This window comes from Gopherus flavomarginatus, chromosome 10, assembly GCF_025201925.1.
Source record: "Gopherus flavomarginatus isolate rGopFla2 chromosome 10, rGopFla2.mat.asm, whole genome shotgun sequence".
Lineage (NCBI taxonomy): Eukaryota > Metazoa > Chordata > Testudines > Testudinidae > Gopherus > Gopherus flavomarginatus.
The window spans coordinates 7130373-7150504 of NC_066626.1; the positions used below are offsets into that span (position 1 = coordinate 7130373).

A 20132-nucleotide genomic window follows, 5' to 3' on the forward strand; every position below is an offset into this window, starting at 1 on the left:
GAGGATTGGGCCAAAAGAAACCTGATGAGGTTCAACAAGGACAAGTGCAGAGTCCTGCACTTTGGCCAGAAGAATCCCATGCACTGCTACAGACTAGGGACTGAATGGCTAGGCAGCAGTTCTGCAGAAAAGGGCCTAGGGGTTACAGTGGACGAGAAGCTGGATATGAGTCAACAGTGTGCCCTTGTTGCCAAGAAGGCTAACGGCATATTGGGCTGCGTTGGTAGGAGCATTGCCAGCAAATCGAGGGACGTGATCATTCCCCTCTATTTGACATTGGTGAGGCCTCATCTGGAGTACTGTGTCCAGTCTTGGGCCCCACACTACAAGAAGGATGTGGAAAAATTGGAAAGAGTCCAGTAGAGGGCAACAAAAATGATTAGGGGGGGCTGGAGCACATGACTTATGAGGAGAGGTTGAGGGAACTGCGCTTATTTAGTCTGCAGAAGAGAAGCGTGAAGGGGGAATTTGACAGCAGTCTTCAACTATGTGAAAGGGGGTTCCAAAGAGGATGAATCTAGACTGTTCTCAGTGGTGGCAGATGACAGAACAAGGAGCAATGGTCTCAAGTTGCAGTGGAGGAGGTTTATGTTGGATATTAGGAAAAACTTCTTCACTAGGAGGGTCTCGAAGCACTGGAATGGGTTACCTAGGGAGGTGGTGGAATCTCCAACCTTAGAGGTTTTTAAGGCTCAACTTGACAAAGCCCTGGCTGGGATGATTTAGTTGGGAATTGATCCTACTTTGAGCAGGGGGTTGGACTAGATGACCTTCTGAGGTCCCTTCCAACCCTAATCTTCTATGCTTCAATGATTCTAACCCAGGCTAACTTGGGTGCTCAGAACCAGGATCCAAGTCACCCAGGTTAACTGAGCAGTAGAGTTACCCTTAGAGTTCTGAGCATTTATCCTAACTTCTCTTGTAAATAACTGTACTATCAGAGTGCTGTAACAGGAAGACTTAAAAATAGGTAGGAGTCTAATTACACTGTATCTGGTATACAGCTTAGAATTCACCCTGTAATTGTTGCAAATACATAAGACTCACAGAACACCTTTAGCAGCAATACTTTCAAGAGCGTTATTAGCCTCACAGTAGGACCTAAAGTTAGAGAATCAACTGGGGCCACTTAATTACATAGTTCAATCATTAACACTGAAATTACAGTGAGTGTTGCCTCTGCTTGACGCAACAGTTTTATTTTCAAATAGCTACACATTCCCTGATAATAATTATACCTTGTATTTAAAAAGCAATAAAATCACTCCCTACTTATTTTTAAAGACTGATGCTCTTTGGCGGTGGTGTAGGTATACATCTACACACACCAAAGCAATCTGGCGGCTTTATGCCATTCTGGCAATGCAAGTCAGCTGTAAACCTCACTTAACCAGCCAGTGAAACTGTCCCCTAATGTTCTTTTTTGCTACATAGATAGGTCAATTGTGGTTTCCAAGTCCCAGTCCTATTAATATCCATGTACAATCCAGCTGTATGGCTTACAAGGGCAGAGCCAGGAGAGCACCACTGTGATAGTCAGTTGAAGGATAAATTGAGATGAAATTGAAACATTTAATTACTTCTGTCACATGGAAGAACACATGGAAAAAACTTGGAAGCCAAATTCTCTCCTGTCATGCACACCTGTGCAGGCACATGAGTGGGCGTGAGGTGCTCCTCACCTCTGCGTATGTGGTTAGAAATGTCACAATATGCCAAGGGGGACATACACTATGCCACTCATGTTGGATGGAATCCAGGGAGCTACTTGGATGCCTAAACCCAGAATTAGGCACCTAAATCCTGTTTTTAGGCACCTAAATTCCCCACCATGGTCCACAAAGCTCCACGGAGCCATGTAAGCACCTCTCAGGAGAGAGCTCTAACCATGGGACTAGACAGTCCTTCTGTATCTGGCCCAATCACTCCGTCTTTATTTAGCCACAGTGGAACAACTTCCGCAGGAGATACTAAGAGATACTCCCACATCAGACTGTCCTGTAGCTCAGTGGTTAGAGCATGTTCCTGAGAGGTGGGAGACCCCCCTTCAAATCCTTTCTCCCTGTCTGCCAGGAAGAGGGGATCTGAACCTGGTTTGCTCACCTCCCAGATGAGCACTCAAACCAGGGGGCTAAAAGTTATCAAGCTGGCAGCAGCACCACCACCTTCTCCTCCAGCCATTTTGTGTAGTGGAGCAGGCGCCTTATTCATTCCCGCAAGAAACTAGGTACCTTAGAGTGGATCATGGGTTCCTGTTTGTGGACTGCTAGCAGAGCTAGGCACCTCCCTGCATCTGGACTGAGGCCCTTTCACTGAGGAAGGGCAGGGTGTAGCATATTGGGGTCTCCCACTGGCTAGCTTAGACAGGGAGTTGCCTAGTGTGCTGGCTTTTGTGGATCTCATTCTTAGGTGCCCATTTCTTCCCATTCATTGCACAGGGAGCCTAGATGCCTACCTCAGGTTTTGTGTATCTTAGTACAGGTTTTGTGTGTTGTTCCTGTGATACTTTAGCTGCCTAAACGTTGGGTGTTGTGATGCTGATTGATCAGGGCCAGTGCAAGGATGTTTTGCGCCCTAGGCGAAACTTCCACCTTGTGCCCTTCCCCCCCCCACCCTGAGGCGCCCCCCCTTGCGGCAGCTCCCCACCCTCTGCCCTGAGGCGCCCCCCCCGCCCCAGCTTACCTCTGCTCCGAGCACGAGTACCCCGAGCACGCCATGGCTGCTTCACTTCTCCCGCATCCCAGGGGCACCGCAAACCTTGGAGGCAGGAGAAGTGAAGCAGCTACAGTGTGCTCGGGGAGGAGGCGGGGCAGGGGTGAGCTGGGGCTGGGAGTTCCCCTGCTTGCCACCCCCCGCCCTTACTTGCTGCAGGCAGCCCTCTCCATTCTCCCCTGCCCCAGCTCCCTCCGCCTAAATGCCAGTGGCGACCAGGGCAGACGAAGATCCGGCCTCTGTGGTTGCTGCTGAAGAAAATGGTGCCCCCCAAGTCTTAGCGCCCTAGGCAACCTCCTAGGTCACCTAAATGGTTGCACCGGCCCTGTGAGTGGTGCAATGCCAGAGTCCCTTCCTGGATTCCACCAATAGTTACTTTAGTTTTCAGATGAATAATACTATTTAACCTACTTGAATGTTATATAATGGCTTTACTTATGTCCAACCTAATCTTATTTTTATCAGTTCATATTCTGCAATCAGTAATTCCCTAGCCACTCTGTTGGAGTTGACCGTAACTATTATGTGCAAGAAATCCCCCAGTGGGGCTGAGGGTAGAATTTGTCCAAATTAGTTTTCTTGCTGACTGTAGAGACTACAAAAGGTTAATACAAAGATTAGCAATATTATTTCTGGAGTCTGGAACTCTTTGAGAAGGATAGTTGGAGATTTTTTATTTGGAATGTGTTAAGATCAGGATGACTGAATTTGTAAAGCTACCAACAGGCTGCAGCCAAGGGTCTGTAAAAAAATTACACCAAATTTTGTAGCTGTTCTGTGCAAGTGATTAAATACAGGCCACTGTTCATGCTCAGAGAATCTCATTGTTCACCACCTGTTAAGACTCTAGCAGCCAGGGGACTAATTACCAATGGGATTCCAACTGCTGCTGATGGGGTGGGAAAAAAGAAGTCTGCACAAAAATAATCTTGTTTTTCGCTCTAAAAATTGTCAGGCTCAGATGGATTTCTATTGGGGATTATTTTATGTCCATTGAATGCAAGTACTGTTGTAGGATGGATGGGTCAGTGCATAGGGTGGTGAACTGGGCTTCAGAAAACATGGGTTCCATTTCCAGCTGAGCCACAAAATTCTTGTGGGACCTGGGGTATGTCATGCAATCTTCCCTATGTGTCAATACCCATTGGTAAAACTGGAGGATACTTCCTCACAGGGGTTAGGAGGATAAGAATACATGAATCATAGGAGTTGCTCAGGGACTGTAGTGGTTGGGGCCCAAAGAGGCCTATTTCTGAGGTATCACCACCTGTAGTAGTGAGTCAACGTGCCCCTTCCCCCTGGGAAGTAGCAGAAAAGAGAGGGTTTATTAAACCAGAATCAACTAGTTCTTCCCACTGTGCTCAGGGATATGGTCCCCAAGATCCTCTTATATGCAGTTAATCTCTCACATAAGCTTTTTTAGACTTATTTTTCCTTGCTCAGGTTTCTCTTCCAAGCTAGTATCACCTTCAGTACCAACACCTTTTCTAGAACTAACTGTGATGTAAGAGAGTATGGCTTTTATAGGGCCTCAGACTCCTACCCTTCCCAATATGCTTTGTTAAGAGGAGCTTGACAAGCAGGCTTTTCTTTCCCTTGGTCTTTCAATAGGACACGCCTGTTTGGCAGCATAATCTGACCATTTTCTAGGTAAGAACAAACCTTTCAGGGTTTATTTCTGGGTCTTTTTTTCCTGAAACCACTGTGCTTTGGTGTGGAAAACTGGGGAGAAAGGGACGCCTTGACCTCACCCACTTTTCTTGCAGGACTTTAGCTTTGGGATCCAAACAAACCAAACAGAAGAATACAGGCAGTTTGTTTAAAAAAAGTCCCTTTTTTTCCTCTGAGGCCCCTTCCCAGCGACTCTGTCGCACCAGAATTAGAGCAGCAGTGAACTGGTAGCCAGAGGAGGGCATGGAAGACGGGTGTACTATGGTCTCATTGGACTGCCCTGCCTAAAAGTGAGATGATGCAGTCTGCATTAGATGAAACTGCAAGCCGGCCTTCTAGAGTAATCCTGTGTAGCATGTGTTACCATATACTAGCTTTGTGAAAACAAAGGTATGTATAGGCACTATGATACCATGATGATGATGCTCATTGTATATAAACTTAAATACTATGATAGAATACACATTATGAAGCCCACACTGAAAGGAAAGGCTGCAATCACTTGGCTAGTTAGAGGTGAAAGCAGGTATTATCTGGAAATTTAGGCGCACACGTGAGTCCTATTAGACTTCCAGGTGTGTGAGCTAACTTGATAACAAGCAGCCATATTCCCTCTACAGAGGTGTAGTGTAACGTTTTTCATTTCCTCAATGTTTATTCCTCCCAACAAGCACCAGGACGGTGAGATGGCAAGTTGTCGTAGAGGTTCCAGTCTTTGACAGATGTTGGGTAAAAGACCTGTGGAGGTATCACTGGAATGATGATCCTGTACCCAGTAGTGGCTCTGGCCCGCAATCCCCTCCGAAGGCATTAGAGCTGGTCCAGTCTCAGGTAAGTTTCTGTGGGTAAACTACTTTGTGAATCAATTGTGTCATTATTTGATTACTCTGGGGATCAAATCATATTCAGTGCGTGATTCATTTAAGGATTTTTTCCCGTCAATTCCCTAAACAAGTTACTCGTGAATAAATGCTTTCGTTATTTGACTTGCCGCACTCTAGCTGTTAAACAAGAAGGACAACAATAGCAAATGCCCAAGGGAGCCAACAGTTAGAGAGTTGTCTGCCAGAAGCCTCTGGGGTCTCCCTGAAAGGACAAGACGATGCCATTTGAAGCTTCAGGTTCTACTGCTACAAGCTTATACATACACAAACCACGACGCCAATCCTGCGAAGACTGAAGTGCACGCATGATGTCATACACATGAGAAGTCCCACTGAAGTCAATGGCTCTGTTACGCTGAAGTCAATGGAATTGCTCAGGCGTATAATATAGGTCTTTGCAGAAGGAGGGCTATAAGGTGTGCGTATTTTTGAAAAGCTTAGTACAGGTCAGGCCAAATTTAGCCTAAAACCTAGGACCAATGGAAGTATTTCCATGGCTTCTTAAAGTTCCAATCTTTTTTTTTTTTAATCTTCCTACAGTGTTAGCAACCTGAACTTTGCAGCGCTGTGGTTTGAGCTAGTCAAATATCACAAAACAGGATTCACAACTGCTCTTTGAAATAAATGCCATCCAAGTGAAGTTCCTCTGCGTATGAGTCTTTTAATGTGTTCTCTGCTAAAATTTGTATCTGTGAATGTTTGTGCATGGTGCCATTTGTAGAAAGATAAAGTGCTGTGCTGGTTCTCATGTGATTACGTACATGCTTCTGTAACTAAATGTTGGTCAGCCTATGGTAGCCTACATTAAGTGCTTGGTAACAACCCATGGTCAGAGAAAAATTAAAAAGATCCTTTATAACTGTTTTATTGGGAATTAGAATACACTAGACATACAGGTATGGAAAGCAGTTGGCCACAGATTTTTGTGTATGTTGTCTCTAATGTCCTCATCCCTCTTCAGAGAAATGGATCAATAAGCTTCCTGTGATGTATTCCCAGATGAGATCTCCTCAAGGAAATAAATTACTTTTTCTTCTTTTTCCCTTTCTTTCCTCCCTTCTTTTCCTCTTTATCCTTTCCTTTTCCTTTTCCTTTTCCTTTTCCTTTTCCCACTTCCTCACCTTCCAGCAGTGCTCTGGCTCGTGCTTTCCCCAGAGGTGTCTTGGCGTACCAAACCTGGTGAATCAAATAAGTGGTGAGAAGGGAGGAAAAAAAGCATGAAAGAACGTTTAAGTAACTTTTGCATGTATGATGAAGTGTTCCTAACAAAAACCTTACAATTCGGGTTGGCTTGTGGAGAAGCTGAAACAAGATCCTTCGAACTCTTGAGAACACCATTATAACAAGAAGTGTAGCAATCATCTGCTTTCAGAGTCCCTCATTAACGTGAACACTTAGCTTTGCCACTTGTGTTGCTATAGTTATGGGAGTGTTAGAACTTCATGATCAACCCTATTTTCAAGGATATGTCGCTCTTGTCAAAATTACCTCTGATCTGAAGCTTGGCAGTATAAAGAGCATATTTTTTTGGTAGCTCTTGATATCTGTTCAGTTGTTTTTAATTTCAGTGGGAAAGTTAAATCATGATTTTTCAAAAGCTGTTTATTGGTTTCATGTGCTTGTTCATAGTCCTGTGTCTTGTAAACGGTTTTGTTTCGGTTGCTTTGCAAATTTGCAAAGCTCTTGGACTGTAATGGCAACCAGACCTCTCTGGGATATGTTAAAATAATTTAAAATGGCTGAACTGGTAATATTTGAAAATCACTTGTGCATAGGAAATAACCTTTTCCCAAACTTGAAATGTGCGTGTCTGTATTAACAATGTCATGGTCCCTTCTGTAGCTCAGGATGCGACTAGATATTGATGCGCATGATGAAAAAGCTATTAACTGTGTTCATCTCTTTTGTTATGCTAGGAATGAATTTGGCTTTTCCCCTCTCAGAAGCCTAAGGACCAGTATCCTGATGTCTTGACTTCTGCCTCTCACCTCAGAATCCTACTTAGGTCAACTCCCATCTCTCTCTACTCCTCTCCATTCCCACTTACGCCTACATTATCTCCATTCACAATGGTGTTCACTCTGTTGAGGCTTGTAGTGTCTTGCGGATTAAATGCCTTAAACAGGTAAACAAAATGCATCAGTAGCAAAATGGCCAACTGGTTGTAGAACAGCTATGATATTGTGAAGCACAATCTAACTATTCTGATTTAACTGAATACATATTCTTCAAACCTCTCTATCTTACCCCCTCTGCTAACTCTGCATTATACCAAATCTCACCCAAAACTAGGTGGGTTTGAATCATTAGGCTGTACTTTACTGTACTTGGTGTGGGGGCAGGGCAGAAGGGACTAGTGATGGTGCACATACATTATGGGCTCGTTCAAACTTTTGAGGGGTTGCGCCTAGAAACCGTTGGGCTGTTAGCCTTCTCTGAAGAAATTCTGCATGGTGATGGAACTCTTAGGACCAGCTTATTAAGGACTAAGTAAACAATGTGGCAGCACATGGTAAATGTGAGGGAATACTAAGACCTACTCCAACCCGCTCTCCATATTACTAGCAAAGGCCTTGCCTTATGTGGCAAGGTGCGGTTAATGATTTCCAATGTCATAGAATCACAGAATATTAGAGTTGGGAGGGACCTCAGGAGGTCATCTAGTCCAACCCCCTGCTCAGAGAAGGACCAATCCCAGCTGCTGTTGGTATCATCCATTGTTTCCTTTTCCTTACTTCTGTATATTCCGTTTAATTAAATTATTAACCTATTTACTGGCATGTCCCAATGATAGTTTCTTCTCAGATTCTGCAACTAGGGGAACTGCTTCAAGATATTACTGAAGGCAACCACTTAGCAAGAATGCCAGTTAGATTAGATTTTCTCTAATGAATAATAAGATACACAGTTTGGTTTCTGTTTATAAGAGATTTGAACCCTGAAGTTTCAGGACATAAGCCAACAAATGACTTCCTTGAGTTAAGAAAGAACTTCCCCTGGGGGCATGCTGATCTATAGGTTGTCTTCCACCTTTCTCCGAAGTATCTTGAACTGACTGCTATCAGGGAGAGGATGCTGGAGCACTGGTTGATCCAATAAGGTGATCTGTTTGTTTCTACTTAACTATTTTGTATCAGATAGGTGCAGTAACTAGGTCACTTTTTAAATGGGTGTATATAACTGAATTTAGGAAATCCTATTATCACCATTTTCCATTATTTATATTCATTTGGGGAAAGTGGCAGAACATAACTGCATGTCAAATGGGGAGATTCATGTTCAGAGTGAATAGAAATCAAAGATTCATAAGCGTATTAATCCTCACTTTGAATACTGCTTTAAGTTTTAGTCATGTCACTTCAAAAAGGACAAAGCAATACAAAAGGTCCAGCAAAGAGCAATGAAAATGATTAGAGGCTCAGGGGCCAGCCGCTTCCATGTGAGGAGAGATTAAAAGACTTGAATTAATTAACATGAAAAAGAAAGCTACGAGTGATCTCTGAATGTTAGAGTGAAAGCCATTTTGGCAATCAGTTCCTCTGGGCCATGATACAAGAACCGGGGCTACACTACCTGACATTTAAAGGAAACAGATTTAAAACAGGTAAAAGGAAATGCATTTGAAATACATACATACACGTCTATAAGGTGCCACAGGATTCTTTGCTGCTTTTTCATTTGAAAGAAGGATATAGTTAATGCAAAGAAATCATGGCCACAGGATAGTGAGGGAAATATGTTAGCTAGCTTCAAAATTATTTGATTGCTGTCAGAGTACATTGTGCTGTGCAGTTGTTTATAGGAATAACATCTGCTGTTTTAGCCCTGGTCTACACTGGGGGGGAGGTAATGATCTAAATTACGCAACTGTAACTGAAGTCGACGTACTTAGATTTATTCACCTTGATGTCTTCACTGTGTTAAGTCAACAGCTGACACTCCCCCATTGACTCCGCTTCCGCTTCTCGCTCCGGTGGAGTACCAGAGTCGACAGGAGAGCGCTCAGCGGTCGATTTATGGCATCTAGACTACAGGCGATAAATCGATCCCCGCTGGATCGATCGCTGCCTGTCGATCCAGCGGGTAATGTAGACAAGCCCTCAGTTAAAAAGTAACAACAAATATCAGGCCTCATATTTCAGGGCAAAAGTGGATTGCTTCTTGGTATTGGGAATGAATTTTCCCTGCTGTGATACAACGCTGAAATATTAATCACACCTTGAGGTAAGATACTGGACAGATAGTAAGGGTGAGCAAAAAGACTCAAATGCCAAATAATACAAGTACTGACCGTATTCATAGAGCCAAATGTTTCTGAATAGAAATTGGAGACTGTTCAACTGACTGGAGGAGTGTGTGCACCAAGCTGAGATTAGAAGTTAGAGAGAGACATACACGTCTCATGAGAGCAATCCAGCCAACCAGTGGCTGGGTTTAGCCTCAGGTGATCAGTGATTCAGTCATTTTTGTGTCTCGAACTTGCTGGGTACTCTATACTGCTTGTTGCTGGAGAAGTAAAGAAAGAAAACCAGACTGCAGCACTGACAGCTGTTAAAAGTTCCCCCTTCTAGCCTACGTAATATTTGATTGTGTGAATGTAGGAGAAATGAGCGGCAGAGAGGGGCACTTAAGGTACGTCTACACTACCTGCCGGATCGGCGAGTAGTGATTGATCTATCGAGGATCGATTTATTGTGTCTCGTCTAGACGTGATAAATCGATCCCCAAACACGCTCCCAGTCGACTCCAGAACTCCACCGCTGCAAGAGGTGGAAGCGGAGTTGACAGGGGAGCGGCGGCCGTCGATCTTGCACCGCGAGGACGCAAAGTAAGTCAATCTAAGTCGATCTAAGATACGTTGACTTAAGCTACGCTATTCTCCTAGCTGAAGTTGCATTTCTTAGATTGACCTCCCCTTCCCCCTCCAGTGTAGACCAGGCGTTACACTCTGCTATTGGTTGCAATGTAAGGGCCCTGTCCAGAACGGTGTGGGGTATTCTCAACATCCATTACCTTCACCTTTGCTCAGTATGTGGTAGAGCTGAGCCTCTTGTACAGCAGAGAGGAAGCATGAGCAATTAGCAGACGCAATGGCTCTAACCCAGTGAGACACGCAGCACCAATCCTGGTCAGGTGCAGACACGTTCTAAGATGCAGCTTACTACAGCTAGTCTGTAGCAGGCCATGTTTTGGTTGTAGTTAGAGGAAGTACCTGTGGGAGGTGAGTGAGAACACTGAAAGGGAGAGTGAAAGGAGCATTGTTTATCTAGATGTTAATTTCACCTTATACGTTTCTTCTTCCTCTTTGTACACTGGGTCCTGCCTGGCCAGGGAACTCAGGAACTCAGCAGCTGTCAGCGGCTTGTTAGTCATCTGCCTGAGGCGTCGTTCACTGAGGACAGTTTGCACTGCATAAACGATGTGTCCCTGGGTGAAACCATCAGAAACTTTTGCTAGGCAACTTATGTTCAGTGATTTGGTGACAGCCCCTCCATTCTGCAGGATGATGTGTTTCCATAAGACTGTTCATCATCAACAGGAGAGGGAAGAGAAACCCAAAAACATGTATTAAGGAGTTGGAAAAGCAATCTGAGTGACCTGGCTAATTGCTTTGAACCTAAGGTTCTTTCTGAGAAGGAAAATAAAAACACAGGACATCAATACAATCAGCAAAACTAAAAGATTTGATTAATATATATAGATTTGATTAATATATATAGATATATATTTATGTATGCGCCCTGTACATATGGGGGAAATACATGATTAAAATAAGCATATTTTCATCTACTCTGTATATATCTGTATGTGTCTGTATATATGCATACAGATAATGTGGCCAGATTTTTAAACCAGGGTGTCTAAAGTTAGACACTTACATCCATGGCATGATTTTAATAGGTGCTTAGCTGGCAGCATCCACTACAGTCAATGGCTCACTACTAAACTTTAGGTGTCTAAGGCCCGGAGCCTCCAAAGACTTGGGCACATGTTTAAAATAATATGTATATGTCTTTGCAGGCGTAGGGCTCTTTCTGTAAATACTAAGGTGCATTAATCTCATGCCTTTGTCTTTTAGCTTGCAAACTCTGGAGGACAGGGACCATATTTTTCAAACTTAGAAAGCGCCTAGCGCTGTGTGGGTGGCACAAAAATATCATAATAAGACTAACATCCTTCACCCTTTGTACGGTAACGCATATATCCCAAAGTCATGATGATTACAAGCTTTATACCACCATAGGTTCCACAGATTCTTAAACATGTCGCCCTAGAAAGTCTTTTAAAAATATTTTCTTTGTCTGAAAAGTGAAAATAGTGACTTAGACAAACGGCATATAGAGGATTGAAATTGTAGCAGTGTAGTATGGTAGTGCAGTTTGCGCCACATGAGTGATCTATGTTTGAAGACACAGTACATGGCATAATAATGTGTGTGGGGAGAGCTACAATTATGAGACTGATGCAGCTTCTAGTAATAGTCTTTGTGTAAGAGAAAAACTGCATCACCTTTCCTTCTATTGTAATGTAGATATTATGGACTCTTACTCATAACCACTGACTTCGTTTTTCATTCTAGAAATCGGTGTTCTTCCACTTGATTTATACCTACTCTCAATAACTATGGGCTGAATCACTGATTCATAATAGGGAAATTGATACACGCAGCAGTGAACATTTATTTTGTGTTTCCCTGTGTTGTGCAGCGTAGCTTCCACTTCAGGCGAGGATCATGGGTAAGAAGAGAAACTGATGCACATCATGACTAATATCAGATCTCCAGATGTAATGACTGCCATTGTGTGTTTGCTGTACCCCTACTGGGTATAAATGAAAGATCTTGTGCTGTAGAAGGGTTACAGGCTACATGTGAAAATTGGGCATCTGTAGTTATGAATGCCTGGCTGTTAGAAATCAGCTATAAAAATTCAATTGGATTCTCAAACTGGAGGACTGGCCATGATAGGTGCGGAGTTCCTCATGCTAGGGAGTCAAAGGTGCTTGGCACCAAGAAAGCGCTCTAGCATGTTGCAAGATTTCCTACAGTTTGTCGGTCTGATCTCAAGAATAAACTTACTGTTTGGTGAAAATGTGTGTGATAATTTTAAAGGGGCAGTGTTAAATAATTAAGGCCTAAATTTTATCTATCTTAAAATTTAGACGGTGGTGACTTTTCTTTGCATGCTAAGATTAAGGATATAATCCCGTTTGGTTATAACTCTCCTTTGGATTCTAAATGAATGAGTAAAACCCATAAAATGGAGGTTAAGCCCCCAGTGGCTTATCTGAACTATTCAAACTCACTTTCTTCCCTCTCCCTTCTTCACATCCTAGCCACTTCCCACTCCCCTAACTTAAGAAGAACCTTATCTGTTATCGACTTGCCAGGGCTGCAGCATGCGTGTCCTACTGTTGTTATACAGTCTGGTCCTGTCTAGAGGCCAGTGTTCCATCTGCACTATGGAAATGATGGCATGTGGGACAGAGTTGAAACAGACTAGCCCTTAACACAGTTAAAAAGTTGCTGTTTTGTGCACCAAACTGCGGTGAGCAAGCTCCTTAATGGTGGAATGAGGCTGGGCTTCACAGAGCTGTTGTATGAGTTGATAATTTGGTAAATGTCTGACGCAAACCTGTGTACTTTGTTTGAGGCACAATCAGGTTGTAAACAAGTGCCCCAAAATGACTAATTGTGGTACAGCTGGGACTTAAGTGGTTTGTTTTAATTCTGCCTGGGACTTCAACCACAAGTGATAAAATTGTATGAAGAAAGTCTGTTGTCTTAGCAATTGTGAGCAGCTGAGGTGCTTATGCTAACAGCCCCTGGCTCAGATAGGAGGGGATTGGTGGCAGGATATCCTCAGTGAGGAATCTGATAAAAGAGCCTTAGTTTTAGACCTCTAGTTCACCACAGCACCTCATTCCAGACTTTTTCAGGAGTGCGAAGGGGGACTGATTGGCCTATTAAGTTCCCTGGAGTCTGTAATTCAACCCAAATTGACCTAAATTAACCTAAATAGCCTTTGTAGTTTTGAAAGTCACCAAGTCTGGGCTCTTCTGAATCATGGGGAAGTGATTTCAAAAGATGAAAACACATCACTGAGAATGCTCTGCTACCAGTCGCTTCCCATTCCAGTCAGGCAGCTATCCACTTACCTGCCTCAGCTGCGCCAAGATAGCAAGGGAAGATAGGTGATCTGACCAATAGCTAGTGAGACTCAGGAGTGAATGCTGGGGAGCAGATTGCTGTGGAGTTTGGCAAGTCTTTTAAAATGTCTGTTTGATTCTTGTTTGTGGTTTTAAATGGCATGAGTGCTCACAGAATTGATAGCCACTATGAATGGGTAAATAACAAGCAACTGTTAAGATTTCAAGGAACCAAGACTCCAGGAAATTCACGGTTGAAGATAATATTTTGTTTTGGGTGTCTGCGTGGCAAGGGGAAGAGTTGGGGGCTGCAGAGAAGTATGAGATGAGGGCTTAAATCTTAATGGTGACTTTTCTGGCATCTGCCAAGTTTGCCTTGGAATCTTACAGTTGATCTATAAACCTAAAAAAAAGGATTTTTGATAGTGATAAAACATAATCTTCCAAAAATGAAACCATTTATGAATAGAACCTAAATTATGTTCTTTAAAATGTGGAACCCAGTTAGAAATAACAGCCGTTCAGACTCTACTTCCTGTAAAAAGTTGGGTTAAAAATAAAAATGAGCACCCAGATGGGTTCTTGTCATTTATAGAGCCAAAAATAATAGTCCAAGTCCAGATTCAATGTATCTTAAACTGATATACATAAAATAAAGTACAGCCACTGGAGAATAAAAGTTTTTTCTTCATTTTTGAGACTGATATTTTTTTTAGCATGTCTAATACCATAATGTTAACTGAAAATCTCAGGTGCCTAGGTGCACACAGTGTATGAGGTCAGGTTAAATCATATTTTTGACAATAGCCAGATAAAGTCATCCCTCCTGTGGCATGTTATTTCTTTAGCATGTTTTAATATAAACAGCTGATCTTGATCTGCCATGATGATTTAATATACTTGCCAAATCTTGAAGCATAGTCTGGCCTGGGAATCAGAAGGATTTTTTTGTAAACTTTGCAGAAAGGTCGGAGGTCGGCATCAAAGGGCCGTTGGGTAGTCCCTACAACCAGGACTCTGTCCTCTGCTTTCAAACTCTTCAGGATTTTGGGGAGATTCTTTTTCAGACGTTTAGGTTCCATCTTCAGGAGCAGAGATATATATGGAAAAAAACTGAAATGTTAGCACCCAGCCTTTCGAGTTAGGCAGGTGAAAGAACTGTCCTAAAATAACACCTTCTGAATGCTCTATATAAAGAAAGCTTTATGGCTGTCTGTTAGAGGTACACTTACCTTTACACTTAAAGTAAAGAGAAGAGATACTCAGCATAAATGGGACTAAGTTAAGCTTTTGTATCCTGGGTCAAGTCTGGCTATTGCAGGTTGAGTCAGCACTTAATTTCTATTATGAATTTGTGACTTTGACTTCCAGTGTTTCCCTGTTTCATCTGCAGGCACTGACTAACTGGAAGGAAGGAAGCTAGCTCTTTTTTTTAAATCCCTTAATATCAGCTGGATAATATCAGTGTACTTGGTTAATTTCAATACCAAGAAAACTGCTAGGATTTGTAATGCTTGCTCTTGTATCTTGGATATCTAGATTTACAAACAAGCAGCTGTGTTTTCAAGGAGATAAGTGGGTTCCTCACATTCCACTATGGTTTTAGCGTAGCAAGGCTCCAAGTTCATAAACTTACACACTTGGCTGTGTAAACTTAGTGCTTATATGACTGCAAACTATTGCAAATAAATTTCATCATTGATATTATATCACTAACGAGCAGGGCCTTGCAGAGTTTATATGATGCTGTGGTCTTACTGTACCTTTAAAATTCATAAACTGATGCATGTAGATAAAAAAATAATCTGCAAAGCAATGGATTGGGGTAAACATTTAAAAAGGGCCTAAGTGACTTGAGAGCCTAAGTTGTATTTTTAAAAGACACTTAGGGCCCAATATTTAAAAGTATTTAAGCACCCAAAGAGATTTTCAAAAGCACTTTGACCTCAATGGGTGTTATGCACCAATGAGAGTTTGGTTCTTAGACACGTAATGTGATTTTCAAAATACCTTTAAAAATCTGGCCTCTAGGCACTGGGAGCCCAAATCTATTGAAAGTCAATGGGTCTTAGGCTCCCAAGTCACTTTTGGGTCTTTTGAACATTTTACTTTGTCTCCTTGTTTCACTGTATGTCAGGCTGCAACATGGGAGACTTTAACTTAGCTCTGGACTCAGCCTTCCATAGTGCAAATATAGAGGAGACGCTGTACTCTGAGGTATCTGAGTTTCAAGGATGGACTACATCCTGCCCTGTGAATGCCCTTGCCAGGCAAAGTTTTTCATCTGCTTGTATCAGCAGTTGCTGAAAGGAGGGAAATGCCTATTCTTTGGATTAAAGAGTACAAAGGAGGAGAAATTAGAAATGAAAGCAAACTCCAAACAATCAAGGGGAAGAGGAAATATCATTTTCTTCTAGTTTAGTTAGATAAATATATATATAGTCTCTCTTTTTCTAAGTAATTCTTCAACATTGCACTGAGAGTCTAAACAACGAGGAGTCCTTGTGGCACCTTAGAGACTAACAAATTTATTTCGGCATAAGCTTTTGTGGGCTAAAACCCGCTTCATCAGATGCATGGAGTGGAAAATACAGTAGAGAGGTATAAATACACAGCATATGAAAAGATGGGAGTTGCCTTATCAAGTGGGGGCGGGGAGGTCAGTGCTAACAAGCCAGTTCAATTAAGGTACAAGAGTCTAGTTTATTAGATTGCCAATTGCTTAATAATATTAGAACTGAAGTGTTAGTGTGCAACACAGTTTAATGGTCTGAAATAAGGACTTCAAACAATCTCCTGGGTTCTTTACCCCAGCTTTGCCACTGATTAGTTAGGTAGCCTTTGGTGAGAGATTTCACTTCTCTGGCCCTGTTCATACTAGCCAGAGTATCCCTGAAAGCACTTCTTAAAATAAAAGTTTGTGCTACCGGTGAGGATTGGCCGCACAGAGTTGTGTTAAAAAGGGTTTGTAGCCAGTTCACACTAGTTGCACAACTGCCGAATATTTAGGGAGACATTTGGATTTTTGCTTGCCTATCTTATAAGGATGTTGGAAGGAGTCCTTAATGTGAGTATAGTGTTTTGAAAATGAAAACTGTTGTTTGAGAGAATTATCATTATTAAATGGCACTAATTAGGTTCCAAAATTAGCACTTTGCTGAAATAAATGGTAGAGGTTAAACTATTACTGCTGGTTAGAGTTCCTGGTTTATAGGCTGCTAATACATCCCTTCTACTGGGAAGGGTATCTTGGCAACAGGAATTGTCAGATAATTAACTAAAAACAACAACAAAATTCTCCCCTGCTCTTTCCGGTAAGTCCTAATTCAGCCATTACATTTTGAGCAATCCACTTTTTGGTAGTGGTAATAGCTTTCTGTATTTCCATTGATCTAGAGTCAGTTACACATAAGAATCTTATTTTAAAAATCTAAATGACTGTCCTAGTGCCAACCCCCAACACTGCCTATATTCACCGCTCCAGTGTGAAGCCTAGAAAGCCATTTTGGCATTAGTGTGTCTACAGCTTCTGTTGTGTATTTGAAAGTAATGTATGTCCATTGTATTGTAGGGATATATACCGAAAGCTAATAATACTCCCATTCACTTTAAAAGAAAAATGTCTGTAGCAAGAAAGGCTGTTGAACAGGGTCTCTAGGAGTTTCAGCTGACTTCTAAATCTGGAATGGAGAATGTGGGGTGTATTGTGAAGGTACCCCAGGTTTCTGAAAAAAGATAGTGACCATACTCCTTGCCCCATTAGCAATACTTGACTGTCTGGCTGTCAATTCTGGGAAGGCAGGAAAGGGCTGACCCTGAAAAGAGGAGGGCAGTGGAGACCAGTTTTATAATAGGCCTTCCACAAAATGTAAAAGCAGCAAAGAATCCTGTGGCACCTTATAGACTAACAGACATATTGGAGCATGAGCTTTTGTGGGTGAATACACATGCATCTGACGAAGTGGGTATTCAGCCACAAAAGCTCATGCTCCAATATGTCTGTTAGCCTATAAGGTGCCACAGGACTCTTCTCTGCTTTTACAGATCCAGACTAACACGGCTACCCCTCTGATACTTGACACAAAATATAAGGTTTTCTATTATCACAATCTAAGCCATTGTGCCACAGTCATTTCCTGGGGAAGTGTTCAATTGGTTCTCATTGACTGTATCCCAAGGCAGAATTTAGCTTACCATCTCCAGCTACCTTTCTGCTTTGTTACCTGTCTTCCTTGATTCCTCTTTCCCTATGCTGTCATTACTGTTGGGGGTTCCCTCACTGAGGCCTGCTCAGACTGCTTGTTAATGCTATTAGGAGGACTACAGACTCCTTTAGCTGGTTCAGAACGCTGGATACAGCTTGTGCTGTTTGTGTAGCAGTGGGACCAGAGACAAGTGAGCTCAGCCCTGGAGCCTATCTATTTCAATCAAGGAAAACGCATGAATTTCCACTAAATGTGAAAAGATCGGAGTGTGATTTATAGAACTGTCCCTAGCATTGTGTTTTGGAAGTGATACCAGGGCAAAATTCTGTCCTTAGATGATAAAAGAACAGGAGTACTTGTGGCATCTTAGAGACTAACATTTATTTGAGCATAAGCTTTCGTGGGCTACAGCCCACTTCATTGGACACATAGAATGGAACATATAGTGAGGAGATATATATACAGACAGAATTCAAAAAGGTGGGAGTTGCCCAACCAACTCTAAGAGGCTAATTAATTAAGATGAACTGTTGTCAGCAGGAGGAAAAAAAAAACTTTCATAGTGATAATCAAGATAGCCCATTCTATGCATCCGAAGAAGTGAGCTGTAGCCCACGAAAGCTTATGCTCAAATAAATGTGTTAGTCTCTAAGGTGCCACAAGTGCTCCTGTTCTTTTTGCAGATACAAACTAACACGGCTGCTACTCTGAAACCTGTCTGAGATGCGCACAAACTGCTGCTAATGAAGCCAATAGACAAAGGCTATGAACGCTGAAGGCGGTATTTGTCCCATAGCCTTCTTTACAATAGTAGTTGCAACCAAGATTGGAGAATTAGAGAATTAGTTGCTTTCAGTATGGTATGTCAGCCACCAGAGGGCATCAATCACCACATATGCAAGTCATAAAATAAGCACTCTAAACAGCTTGTGAAATGACAGGCTAATCTAAGACAGTATGTCATCGTATCTTAAAAATATTGCATTTGTGCCTTGACAAAAAGAACAAGCTACCTTTTAAAAACAAATAAATAAATGGTTCAGTTTGACAAAGAATCAGTTGTGGCTAATGTCCTGAAAGCTTTGTGGACTGAATGAGTATTTCACGTGTGACCCTGTTTGCTCTTGTATAAGTTGCTTTATATGAAACTGTGTGTTTCTGGATGGTTTTTTTTTTCCTTTTCTTTACTAGTGGGAAATTACTGATCATGGGAGGGAAAGAAAGTAATTAAAACAGAAATTCCAGGAGGTAAATAAAAATCTGTTAACTCTTTGACCTATAGGCTTGGCTTTAAAAGTGCAGATTTGTCCTTATTCTTTTATTGATAAATAAAGCTGAATAATTTAAGCTTGTCTTAAGTCTTAGTTTCTTCCTTTGTCTTTTTTAGGTCTCATTTTTCTTTCATAGTTGTTTCTCTTGCTGTGCCATGAGCACTGGGCAAATTACTTTTAAATAAGGCTAGTTTAGGTGACTTCTTCAAGAGTTTGTGAGAGGTCATGAGACTTTCTTTAAAAAACTAAGAGTGAGGCAAGCTATTATACAGTGAGCATTGGCAGGTCTGGTTGTAGTGGTTCACGTTAAGCTGGGAAATGCCCCTGTTCCTTTGGGTCAGGTCTACTACAGTATGTGAAATTATAATGGGTTTAGAAATCAAACAGGAGCCCCTCACCTCTTTTTCAGACTTCGGCACTTTTTTGTAGAATGTTTTTTCTGCATCTCCAATCCAGATGACGGAAGGCTGTAGCTGCTTAGCCACCTAGGTGAAATGAGAGGAAATATATGAAGTTAATTATAATGGCTAAAATTTCAAACCTGCCCTGCCTGCGCTCACTATTAGAGTGGCTATATCTTACCAAATCTATTCCCTGCTATTGCAGGAGCCTTTGACATTGGTGCACCGTGGTCCCTTATAGTCTCTGCCTGTGGCACACAGTAGTTTAAGCTCCCGAGGGCTGTACTGCTTTTGTCTAATCCAGGGATGACTGGTGGGGTAGAGAGGCCTGTGATGTGCAGGAGGTCAGAAAAGATGATCTCTAGTCATAGATGAACTGTGAGTCTACATCGACATGTAGGTATCAGAGTTGACTGTTTTCTTCCTCCCGAAGTGCTGAGTGCTTGTCTCATAGACTCATAGACTCATAGGTCAGAAGGGACCAATCTGATCATCTAGTCTGACCTCCTGCACAAGGCAGGCCACAGAACCCCACCCATCCAATTTTATAACAACCCCTATCCCAGGACCGAGTTATTGAAATCCTCAAAAATGGTTTGAAGACCTCAAGCTGCAGGGAAACCACCAGCAAGCGACCCGTGCCCCACGCTGCAGGGGAAGGCGAAAAACCTCCAGGGCACCTGCCAATCCGCCCTGGAGGAAAATTCCTTCCCGACCCCAAATATGGCAATCAGCTAAACCCTGAGCATGTGGGCAAGAGTCACCAGCCAGCACCCAAGAAGGAATTCTCCGCAGCAACTCAGTACCCATCGCATCCAACATCTCCCCGCAGACCATTGA

The 20132-nt window shown here is 42.3% G+C and overlaps 1 protein-coding gene across 2 annotated transcripts in view; it reads right to left on the bottom strand.

The window, feature by feature from the left end:
* Positions 1–6180: 6180 nt before the first annotated feature.
* The window catches only part of IQCA1 (IQ motif containing with AAA domain 1), a 160434-nt gene continuing 146482 nt past the window's right edge, over positions 6181–20132 (bottom strand). For both annotated transcript variants that reach the window (XM_050916495.1, XM_050916494.1), the window contains 4 exons: positions 19290–19376; positions 14320–14497; positions 10551–10789; positions 6181–6443 (listed from right to left, as the gene is read on the bottom strand). In XM_050916495.1, the coding sequence (XP_050772452.1) occupies positions 6291–6443; positions 10551–10789; positions 14320–14497; positions 19290–19376 (657 nt within the window). In that variant the 3' untranslated portion in view covers positions 6181–6290. The remainder of the gene's footprint in view (positions 6444–10550; positions 10790–14319; positions 14498–19289; positions 19377–20132) is intronic.